General features: G+C 37.8%; 1 protein-coding gene across 2 annotated transcripts in view; it reads right to left on the bottom strand.

The window, feature by feature from the left end:
• Positions 1 to 6,484: 6,484 nt before the first annotated feature.
• ptbp2a (polypyrimidine tract binding protein 2a) overlaps positions 6,485 to 12,641 on the bottom strand; it is a 24,335-nt gene continuing 18,178 nt past the window's right edge. For both annotated transcript variants that reach the window (XM_017473599.3, XM_017473609.3), the window contains exons 11-14: positions 12,116 to 12,208; positions 8,076 to 8,292; positions 7,915 to 7,992; positions 6,485 to 7,804 (exon numbers count right to left, since the gene is read on the bottom strand). In XM_017473599.3, the coding sequence (XP_017329088.1) occupies positions 7,675 to 7,804; positions 7,915 to 7,992; positions 8,076 to 8,292; positions 12,116 to 12,208 (518 nt within the window). In that variant the 3' untranslated portion in view covers positions 6,485 to 7,674. The remainder of the gene's footprint in view (positions 7,805 to 7,914; positions 7,993 to 8,075; positions 8,293 to 12,115; positions 12,209 to 12,641) is intronic.

Here is a 12,641-nt window from a genome sequence, read left to right as displayed (position 1 = left end):
TATCAGTCATAATTTATATCTGCTTTATGTACTACTCACTGTGTTTGTCTATTTATACTGCTTACACTTTCTGTGCTGTCTACATAATGCTAAGTGTCTGTCCCTTGTTATGGACTTAAATGTTGTAAGATATAGCATAACTATACAACTGCATTGTTTCTTGTTCTGGACTGGGCAAATGTCCACTGTCCATATAACCCATATATTTTGGCTATGCTACTGTATTGTAGAGGCACTATACAAATGAAACATTATTATTATTATTATAATTACTACACAGTGACACAAGGGCTCATATATTCATGTGTAGTAAACATACACCATCATGCTGGAGATTAAAATGGTAGTTGGCATTGCAGTGTCACAGGTGACTGCAGTGGCTCACAAATAATATACCGATTTTTAAAAAAATTATTATTATTTTATTTTAGAAAGTACTGTGGAAGATCTTACTGGCTTTTACAGACTACTGTGTATCTCATCTCAGATATTTTATACAGTACTAATGAACTATCAGTTGTAGTCTGCTCTACATATCTCACTGATGTGCTCTTTAACAGGCTGGACATTTCCCTCAGTTACCATGCCACTCTCCTCCAGCGTATTTATTTCCACTGACAGGCACCTCAGGGATCTTAGCCGTTCTCAGATGTGCCATCACTAAATATCCACTAATTCTAACAGACACCAGAGTCAGCTAAATTAATCAGCTAATTAAAGAATACCAATTATACATCTTGTGACTTTTATTTGTTGTATAAATCCAAGGAGAATGTTTTAAATGAAAGATCTCTGTAACGTTCCTTTTTTCCCCCCCCCACATTGAATATTTACCATAGATATTTAATCTAGATAAAATGCACCCACTGAAAGGTCCCTATGCACATATTAAGTGAGTTGATGCAATCAGTGGTACTCTATGAGAGAACCTCTATGTGATGCTAAAAGCACTTTATGTAGACTGTGGTTTATTAAGCCCAATTTACATTGGACCCATTTTGGAAATATTTCAGTTGCACATATACAGTAATGAAGGGTAAAATCACACAATCACTCTTCCTATATACAGCTATCTTTATTTATCATAATCTATAAAGATATTGTAATTGTGCAATCTGTAGATTCATAGAAACATTTACAGAGGCACACTGATAACCAAGGGGAAAAGATGAATAGGCTGTTTATTCACTGTTCCACTGTCTCATCACGTTTTTATTGATGTGTTTTAGTTACAGCTACCACACTTCAGACGTCTCCATCTTCCATGATTCATTGGCATGGTTATTCATTTGGACATTAGTTTTCATATGTGTCATATGTGACCAACATGTGTGGTGTGGATTTTTGGATCCAGAGGTCATGTTTGGGACTTTAATAGTGACAAAAAAGTGAATATTGTAAAACCAGTGCCTCAGAAAGTTGCAAAAATATTAACAGTGCAGAAGACAACAACAAAATGCAACAACAACCTGCAAAGCATTGGGGGTAGGGTAAAATAGGGAGGTTCGCCCATGGTGTGTGGTGGCTCAGCTCGATGAAGCGACAAACATACACAACAACAAAATTGGAGAAAGTGCAAATGGAGAAAAGTAAAGCAAAAGAGCTGTAAAAGAATATTAACACAAAAATGCAAAGAATAAGTGGTATCACAGATAAATAGTGGCTAACATAGTAACAAAATATCTGAAGTCCTTATTATTGCTTGCAAATATATGTTTTTTTTTTTGAAACTTGCTGAAGAATGGTCTTAGTGAATCTACTTTTTTATCACGATTAAAGTCACAATGTTGCTGGACCACATAATTCAGCCTAAATGGGAATTTTATTAAATCATCAGCCAAAAAAAAAAAAAAAAGAAAAAAAAAAAAAAAAAAAAAAAAAAAGAAGAGAAAAAAAAGGGAGAAAGTGTTGCAAGATTTGATCAACAAATCCATTTCAGGTTAAAGCTTTTTGTCCTCACCACATCAGGACACACTGTGTGCTGGGAGAGGGATATGAAGCCTGGTTTTGCTCTGTAATGTGTCCTTGGGGGAGATTAGATCACTAATGGTGAGTTCACCTCACGCACTGATGTCATTCACAACGACAGCATGGTCCTTGGAGAGAAGCTAGGCCATCAGTCGTATCTCACTGTGCCAATAATCTTCTCATTAAATCAATCACTTTGTTAAAATCATGTACATAATCACCAATTATCCAGTGCTGGAGATGTGCCTTCTTCTAACCTTTTGATTTCATAGCATCTAGATTTCACAATCAAGATAGCAGTAGCATTTATTATGGAAATGTATAGCGTGCCACACGATGTGCAGATGAAAAAAGAGAATGAGAGAAACAGATCATTTCTAGCAGTAAAAAATGAATAAAGTATGCCCCCAAACGATGCAAATCATGTAAATGTTTCAGATTACAGTGGAGACTATGGTGGAATACAAAAAATATGCCAGTGTCTCAAGTAAACACTGACAGATGGCAAGTACGCACTATGGTTTGGTGCATAAGATACAAGAACAGCAGAGACGATGTTGTGCTAAAATCCTCATTTATGTGGTCTCACCAGAGCACAAGGGCTATATAAAACTATGTCTTCTGTGAAGGCTCATTTTCACCTGCAGAGAACAACACTAACATTTTGGAAATGTGCGTCTCTGAAGTGAAACAAATGGAAAAGTAAAACCACAACTCTGAGAATGTACCCAGATGACCTCTCGCAGATATCACTGTTGGACTGGTTATGATACTGTAGAGGAGCCTGAGTGTTGGGTAACGTGAGCTCTCGATGATTTCTCACAAGTAACAATACACAGTGGGTTCTACTTTACTCTTTCTCTCTGCGAGTAAACTAATCCCAGCTCCTGCAGACGTTCTGTAGTAAAAACGGAAACTGTGGAGAAATGGGGGTTTAAGATTAAGAATTAGTTATGTTTTGGGACCATCCGAAAGGAACAGTATAACAAAGCAGCCATTAAGCTTCTCTCTTTACTGTGCTAGCCATTTCTGTAGGATTTTTTTTTAGTTAACACTATTCAAGTTGTGTAATCTTAATTAGTGCCGAAGATACTTTAAAATACCAATAAAACAACTTGTGTAAACTTGTGAAACTTCCTTTATGGAACATATTGCAGCATTTCTCCAACTTGTGCATCCACGAGAGGTCGACTATTCAAGCTTATTTTCTCTTAATTTTCACTCTGCTGCTGCAAACAATTAGCGTCCATTAGAGGCTAACTTTATACACCGTATTCCCTCCTCCAGCTTTCACTCTCCCACATGTCAGGAAAGTGATGCCTTGGGCAGCATAAGAGACAGAACGTCACATCTGCTAGAAGTCCATGTTCCTGCACAAACACCTCAACATGAAATGAAATTATCCATGTCAGAGACATCACAATATATGACAAGCGGCTAGAGGGGAACTTGAGGAATGAACACAAGCCCTGATATTGACATTATCCAGGGAAAGCCCTGAGGCAAAATATTCACTGAGAAGCAGTGCAATAAGCCTCATGTTGCTTCCCATAGCTCAGCCCATGAGGGAACTATCAGCATAATTGAAATAAATAAACTCAGCAGGGGGAGAAAAAAAAACTAATAGTTTTCACCACAGCCTAACCAGGTTAACTCCTCCTGTAAAAATAACCCCCTTCTCACTTTTGTACCTTCACATAAATTATTTAAATAAGTGGAGTCATTTGCATATAGATACAAGTCAGTTTAATATTGTAAATTACCTTTTTATGCGACAATCTAGAGGATTTTGCGTTAATCTCTGAATAAACGCGTCTTTGTGGTTCTTTATGAACCTGCAGAGGGGCGTGTAGGGGAGGTGAACTACTCTGTGTGTGCGCATGAAGGGTAGGGATGGGGCCGGGGGGGGGTTTGGTTTAAGGGAAGGGATGAAGATATCACACACAAAGGTTTTCCGATTCATCCTGCACCTCCCCTGTAATTAATAGATTATTTACGCATTCACACTCCTCTCATTCCCTCCCTGGGCATCTCATTAACGCTCTGACCTCTCTGCCCAGAACCAGAGCTGCTTCCCTGACCATGGTAAGACTGCCATCAGCTCACTGGAGGAGAGAGGGAAGGGGACGGTCTGATGGAGGAGGGGGAAGGGAGAAGAGGATGAACTGAGGCCTGCTTTTAGTATTAGCAAGCGCAGCATCACACCCATTCTACGTGGCATCGAGAGGTGAGAATGGCAAAGACCCCACTGAGAGAAAGAAGCTTCCTGATTATTCAGTCAGATTCTATCTGCTAAGAAAGAGGACAAATGGAAGACTTCCCCCTGATTATAGGTTTGATGCATGTGGACATGAGATTCAAGCCATTCACTATGGAGTTACTCACAATAAATCCCAATGATCATTGCCTGGATGTTCATGATGGTGCACATAGAAAATTGTTGCTCAGAAGCAAATACTTATGCTCGTGTTGGCTAGTGCCAGAAAATATTAGTCATTACAATAATCATATTAAAAGTATTTCTGGATGTCTTAAATGGTCCTGTAATAACATTCTGGACGTAGTATACATTCATGACAAACATACACCATTGTGTTATTAAATTGGCCTTCAAGCATATTTAGCCAAGTAACTCTTTCCTGTCATGCCTGCACTAAGAGTCCTAAATAGGAGTTAAAATGAAAAAGAAGCAAAAATTGGCAAACTGAGAAGTATTCAATAAGCTTGATGCATCCTGTCATGCATGAAGTCATTAAGTTGTGTAAAAGCATGGAAACCCAGGCCGCTCTTTTCATAAGCGAGATGGTCTCACACTGCGCGTTAATACTTTGCTCGATCAATGTAGCAAGGAAAGCATTTCTGGAAAGCACGCTTTGCCTGTGTAATCTCATCTGCAATCCTCTAATTCCCACCGACTCTACGAGCCTTGCTCCGGGGCAAGTGGGAAGGCGAGCAGAAGCCACAGTCACACACCCATATTTCTCGTCTTCCCAACCCACCACTGTGGTGACAGCAATCACCATGACAATACCAAAACATACTACCACGCTGGGCCGAGTGCAGGACGAGCTCAGTGTGAGCAGCCTGAAAAAAAGAGACACCAGGACAACTGCTTTAAAAGGAACACAGTCCAAATCAATAGTGCCATTATCAGGGAGTCTGAGCTGAATTAGATGTCATGGCACCCAGGGCAAAAAGAGAACAGGAGGTATGGTGAGACATACACAATGATTATACAAGACTGCCCGTCACAATCAGAGCACCTGGCCCTTGCTAAGGGTACATGGTAGCAGTTGTTTCAATCTATGTCAGACTACATACTAGTGTACTAAAAATAGTATGCACAAGCACTGGAGTACAGAAAGCGTTTAGTTTTAGCTTTCTACTGTTGAACTACTGTTATATTGTTCTACATACAACCTTTAAGTTTCCCAAAAGCAACAAACTGAAACTCTTTGGGCTCTAGAGGGAAACTCTTTCCTGTACTATTTAGACATTATTCATATGGTGATGTGATTTGGTAGATGACCAAACAAACAAAAAGACAAGATGACATTTATTCAATAAGCATTTTGTTGTGTATGAAATCAATGGTAGTAGAATTGTGAAAACTAATGCTGTTCTTGTACTAGCATTGCACTATTTCGATAGGGAGTGTGCCGTTTAGAACAAGTCTTTAGTCCCTCACAATTAAAAAGAGACAGCCTGTCCAGCCATTCTCCAAGCTTATCCACACTTTTCTATCAACAGGTCATTTTTTCTTAAAGTTTCCAGAGATAAATTAAAGATAACAGTAAAGTACACCAGATATCACCCTTCCTATCCCATGGATGGACGCTGATATCTGGGGAGCATGATTCACGGTCCAGACGAGCTATTGATTTGGTCCAAGCCTAAGCCCTGATTGATTGTTTTTTTTTTTTTTTATTATTATAAAAGCTAGCTTGAGAATACCTGTTTTTCAACTTAAGTGTGAAATAAAAGCAGCAAGCAGCAGTGATTAATTGCAGCATCCAAATGCAGATCTGAGCGATGGCTTAAACGCTCAGCACGCATTCCTAAAGTGAGACTTTTACTATTACTTATAATTAATATGTGCAATTCTGTGACATCCATCAGCTTTCTACTTTTACATTTGCTTTATTATACTTTGAGGGTTGGCAACATGTCAACGTGAGCATGATTCCAACAGAGCATTGCCCTTGCTTATTTATGACCCTGCTTATGCCTTTAGTTAAAACTTAAGCAATAAAATTTGCTCAAATACATTTAAAAAAATAATTTCAGTTTTTAATGTGTATCCTTTCCTTCACTGAGGAGAGAACAATAGTAAAGGCAGAATGGAGACAGAAAGACAGGGGAGAGAGCGAGAGCGAGAGAGACAGAGTGAATACAGAGCTACAGAAGTATTTATTTGAGCATGCTACAGCGGTAAAAGTAGAGTACAGGAACAAGAGGGATAGAAGAGCAAAAAACAAACCACAAACACAAAACCAAGACAAATCCTTCTCAACAGTGTTAGAAAAAAACATTTGTTTAATTGTGCCACATCCAAACTGCACTTATGTTTTTAAAGATGTATTAAAAAAAAAAAAAAAAAAAAAAAAAAAAAGAAGGAAACTATACATAAATTTCTTAACCACCATCTTAAAAATGTACAGTTCAGTCATGTGGGAAATACAACCATGGAGCTTTGGCAGCAAATGGGTTATATCTCTTGGTAACCGTTACATTTTTCCATACCAGATAAATATCAACATGTTTGTGGGACTTACTTCTGGGAAGTACAAAACAGGGAACTCTAAAAATCTGAATGCTCAGTAAATTAAGACTAAAGGCACAAACTTTGGTCCCACCAGGTTGCCCCTATTCTACATACTCATGTCAAACTTCAGGCTCATGTTTGCTAGCTTTAAAATTCATGCAACTCTGTTCTCTAACAAAGATTCTCAGAACTTATCTAGACATGCAGAAAAAAATTGATGTATATCCAAAAAAAAAAAAAATAAATAAAAAAAAAATCCAATATGTATTAAAATGGCCAGTGCCTACTATGCAAAAACTGAACGTGGCATACTGTATCATAACCTTTTGAAAATCACTTGGATACAAACTAGCACTCAACCTTGCAGTGACCATTATGCACTAGAATAGTCTGTTATATACACGCCACTGGATCTTTTGCCAAGATCCACAATCCAAGCTCATCAAATAAGCAAAACAAGACAAACGGTCAAAAAAGCTAACACATGGACTTGAGCTTGTAGAGGCAGGATTTCACACGCACTGTACAGTTCACACAAGGTAAAGAAAAACAAAAAGCAACTGACTTTTTTTTTTTTAAACCATGAACACCTTCACAACAAAAAAAAAAAGCCTATGCTGCTATGTGGTGGATGTCTTGCATTTATGAAAAGTTATGGATGTGAAAATGTTTGACAGTTTGTTGAGTAAGGCACATTCTTTATCAACTAATCAGAATAAAGAGGAATCAACCTCCTATAAAGAACAACTGGGGGGAGGTAATACAAAGGGGACTTCTAACAGGGTAAAGCATTCTTTTCTCTCCCCTCAGATAAATCTGGTATAATTTTTTCACTCATTTTCATAAGGAATGACTGGTAAAAGAAAACAAAACGTGGTCCCCAGTGTACAAAAACAGTCAACAGGTAACATTAGAAAACATTAAACGTGTCTCGGATTCTTTTAAATTGTTGATTTGGAGAATGAGACCCTCAGATGGTGATTGTTACCCATGTTGTAGTTGTGTAGGTCGATCAAGCACTGAATGGACTCTTCAACAGTAGATAACTGAATTAGAGCCATTTTGCGATCTCTGTGCAGTCAAAAATAGTACACGGTTAGAAACAAGAAAATTTATGAACAAATTACCAGTGAAGCATTAGATAGAATGCTCTTTTTACTAAATGGACAAACAGAACTTACTGGAAAAATTTGAAAGCTTTCACAGTGCCTCCGGAGTTAGTAAACAGTACTCTGAGGTCGTCTTCAGTTATGTCTTGCCTGTAAAATGGACAAGATAATGGATAAATACTTCTTAAATCAGAGCAAAAGACTGATAGTAGCTAACAGAGAGCCACACTCACGGGATGTTTGACAAATGCAGGGTGGCAGAGGGAGGGAAGATGTTCTGGAAGTTTTTGGAGCCAGGCTTCTTGAAACGATGTAGAGGAGAATTGGTGAAATCCTTGGTGAGGCCTTGATCATCCAAGCCATCTCTGGGTAACTGAACTGTCTGATGCTTGGACAAGGTCACACGAATGATTTTTGAATACATCTTCTGGCCATTAAGATGACTCATTGCTAGAGATGTACAGGGCAAACATGAGATAAGATACCACAATTACAGAACAGAATTATGGCCCACTTAGAAATTTTATAGTACTTCTACAACCCCAATTCCAAAAAAGTTGGGACAGTACAGAAAATGCTAATAAAAATGAGGAGTGATTTGTAAATGTACTTTGACTTGTATTTAAACAAAACGTATAAAGACAAGGTATAAGGTAAACATTTATTTTTAAATTGATGTACACAACACATTCCAAAAAGTTGGGACAGTGGCAATTTAGGACTAATAGCGATGTGACGAGTTGAAATAAGATGATGTGAAACAGGTGAGGCAAAAATCATCTAATCATCAAAGATCATCTAATCCTAGTATATAAAGGAGGCTCCAAAAAAGACCTAGTCCTTCAAGAGTAAGGCTGGATCGAGGCTCGCAAATCTGCCAACAGATGCGTCAGCGAATAATCCAACACTTGGCCCAAAGACAAATCACTAGGATTTTGGGCATTTCACCTTCTACAGTGCACAATAAAATTAAAAGATTCAAGGATTACGGTCAAATCTCGGTGCGTAAAGGGCAAGGCCGAAAACCAATTCTGAATGTACGTGATCATTGAATGCACGTGACCAATGATCAACACCATTCGCCGCTGCATCCACAGATGCAAGTTAAGCCTTTATTATGCAAAGCAGAAGCCAGACATCAACACTGTCCAGAAGCAACGCCGACTTCTCTGGTCGCGGCCTCATCTGAGATGGACAGTAGCACAGCGGAATCATGTTTTGTGGGCCGACGAGTCAACATTTCAAATGGTTTTTGGACAAAACAGCTGTTGTGTTCTCCAGGCCAAAGAGGAAATGGACCATCAAAGCTGTTATCAGCGTCATGTCCAAAAGCCAGCGTCTGTCATGGTATGGGGGTGTGTCAGTGCCCATGGCATGGGTAACTTGCACATCTGTGAGGGCATCATTAATGCAGAAAGATATGTACACATTTTGGAACAACATATGCTGCCACCCAGAGCAGGACAACGCCAAACCACATTCTACCCGATTTACAAGCGCATGGTTGCGTAAACAGAGTGCGGGTGCTAGCATGGCCTGCCTGCAGTCCTGACCTGTCTCAGATTGAGAATGTGTGGCACATTATGAAGCACAAAATAAGGCAAAGAAGGCCCTGTACAGCTGCGCAGCTGAAGAAATGCATAATGGATGAACAGGGGAAAATTCCATTTGCTAAACTTAACCAACTGGTGTCTTCACTCAGCACCCAAATGCTTAATAAGTGTTATTAAAAGAAAAGGTAATGCTAATCAGTCGACTGTACCAACTTTTTTTTTTTTTTTTTTTTTTTTTTTTTTTTAAAAAGAGTGTGTTGCAGTCATCAGATTTGAAATGAGTGCATATTTTCAAATATAAATTAAATTCACAAAGTAAAAAGTATGTTTTAAATATAGTATTAATTCAATATAGGTGAATTTAATTTTCAAATGACCGTCTTTCATACTGTCCCAACTTTTTCAGAATTGGGATTGTACCAAGACATGTTCACAAGTCCCTGAGGCCCAAATCCAAGTCAAATCTCTATTCCATTTTTAGCAGTAGTTCTTTCAGCTAGTTATTGTAATTAACAGTGTATGAGGCTAAAATAATTTTTAAATATTATAACATGTTCATTTATTCAACATTGTCCAATAAAGCAAAAAGTTTTACTTAATACATTAAATTTTTTTATACACAAAAAAAATTGCTTTCAAACAATTAATAATGGTCACTTGGAACACGATTTGTACGCCATTTTTATTGGAAATTCAGTTTGAACCAATCTCACAGCATGACTAGACTGAGTATTCTCCCTTCAACGTGCCCTTCGGAGGGTGATTTATACCATTAGGAATGCAGACCGTCACCATGAGGAAAAAAAATGCTGTGTATTTTGAGATCCTTGAGTTGCCGTAGTTTGCTGTAGTTCTGATGGGTAACGTTGGGTAAGGTAGTCTTCCACTGAGCACCGATAGTTAAAAAAAACGCCGGTTTTACATGCAATTCAATTTAGTAAACTTGATTATATTATATGCATATGGTAGCTAATACTTAAACATGAAAAGGACATGGAAACATTTGTACTTCTTGAAAATAGACAGCAAGCAAGCCCCTGACAGCTGTGTAACAATGCAGCTTCCATTTGGATTAATTGACGTGAACATTATCACAAAGTAAGCCTTGGCTATATTGTTATTGTTCATATATACATAACAGCACTTTTCCAACAGGTGATGAACACACGCCTTCTGATGAGTCAAGTGTGTATATAATAATGCTGGCCTGTTGCGTTTAGAGATGAATTGTAATATTTTCTGCTGCAGCACATACTGATGGGGAACAAATGAATGAGGACTGAATAGAAAAATTTGGTGTTTGATGCAGTTACATGGGGTAGTGTAGAGAATCTAATCGGGAATGCCAAAGCAAAATGACTTGTGCTTCAAGTCCAAGTCAAGTCTCGAGTCAGTTGTTCACGAGTCCAAGTCAAGTCTCAAGGCATTTTTTGCCACTTAAGCATAACTCGAGTCCAAGTTGCAGAATCGAGTTTCCATCTCTACTATACAGCATCGACAAGCACCAAATAAAATGTACAGATGTTAAGGCCACATGGCATTTATCTGCTATACTGTTTGCAACCATTACGTTTGGCAGATGTTCACCAATTTCACATGCAGCATTCTCTGCAAATGTAATCTGAGCATTTACAAGTACACAACGCTTCTCATTTTCACCAGGTGCTAGTCTTGTGGAGCATTCATATATATGATTCATTCCCTGCTTTAGAAAATAGGCTACAAAGTGACAATATCTGTACTTATATACACCAACACTAACATGCTTTACCACTATGTTACAGTTTGTCAGTAAACTCCTAAACCCAGTGGCAGTTTAACAAAGTATGAATTTTAATTGATGCCAGAGTGCACAGAGTCGGTCTCAAAACAAACAGAGCACTGCCAAGAAAGGAGGAAAGTTTCAGTGGAAAAATGGTACTTAATTACACCATGTTAAAGATGTTTTTCCCTCTCAACAGTTAACCGAGTATCTGTTCGTTACCACTTATTGATACTCGAAAATGAAAAATTAAGCAGAAGGCACAGCCATATATGTATGATGCAACTATGTTTTAACTCAAGTCACAGTTCTAAAGATCTGAATTAAACAAGTGCCAGAAAATTACTGCAACCTGCTTTTAAGGTCTCAAAGCAATTTCACCCCAAACTTATGTTAGTAATAATGCTAGACCACATAAAAGAGTAAACTTGTTAAAAGGTTCCAGGTTGTACAAGGCAAGCGTAGTCCTTATGTGTACCTTATCGGTCTTGCAGCAATTGAACATTGTGTGTAAACTCCTGCAATTTTAGATATTTGTAACAGTTTAACAATAATGAAGCTTACAAGTGCTTTGAAATAAAAATACTGCAACATAACCTGCAGGTTTCATACCAAGCAATGGACCAAAAGTTCAAGCTGTCCCCTTTTCCTATTGAAAAGATGTTAAACAAGCCAACAATATCATTAACTATGTTCAATCCTAAGTGAACTATTAATGAAAAACTGCATATAAAATAACTGCATTTTAAGCAGTAATCTATACTGAACTATTTCCATATATTTCCAAGTAGACTTGAAGCCTACAACAACAACAACAATAAAAATTTATTAATTCATTAATTAATAAAATTTAAAAAATTTAAGACAAGAAAATCAGTGATCAGTTTTTGGAAATTATTCCCTCTCTCCTTCTTAACTGTAGCCCCAAGAGGGTGACAAAATCAAGAATTAATCTTACCAAGTTGGGCCTGATTCATATCTGCCATCTGTATTAGTGCACTATCTTTTTTGTTGTAGAGGATCTTCACACGCTGCACGTCACCATACACCCCTGGATTAAAGTAAGAAGCAGCAAGAGAAGCAGGAGGAGGAGTAGGATGGAGAGGGAGGAACAGTTAGCCTTTAACAGGGTGAAACTTAGAGTGGAGAGCTAGATTCATCATAAAGAGAGACAGAACACTTTCCTAATGAAGAAAACTAATCATAGTTTAAACAGAAGCAAGAGATTCAGAGATTCCCTCAAACGAAAATACATTTAAATATAAGCTTTGAGATGATAGTACATGCAGAAACATGCATGCCTTAAAGAAAATCAAAAAGCACTTCAAGGGACAAAGAGAAAAAAAAACAATTTGAACTCAGAACTAACAGTAAAAGGCAACAAATGTTATTGCTAAATAAAAATACTGAATAAAATATGGGGGAATAATAAACAAAAAACAAACAAAAAACAAAAATAAACGTAGAGTGCTAACAAGAACATA

Source organism: Ictalurus punctatus, chromosome 1 (genome assembly GCF_001660625.3).
Source record: "Ictalurus punctatus breed USDA103 chromosome 1, Coco_2.0, whole genome shotgun sequence".
NCBI classification, from domain to species: domain Eukaryota; kingdom Metazoa; phylum Chordata; class Actinopteri; order Siluriformes; family Ictaluridae; genus Ictalurus; species Ictalurus punctatus.
The sequence above is the reverse complement of the archived record's forward strand: the minus strand, read 5'-3'. Positions and strand labels throughout refer to the sequence as shown.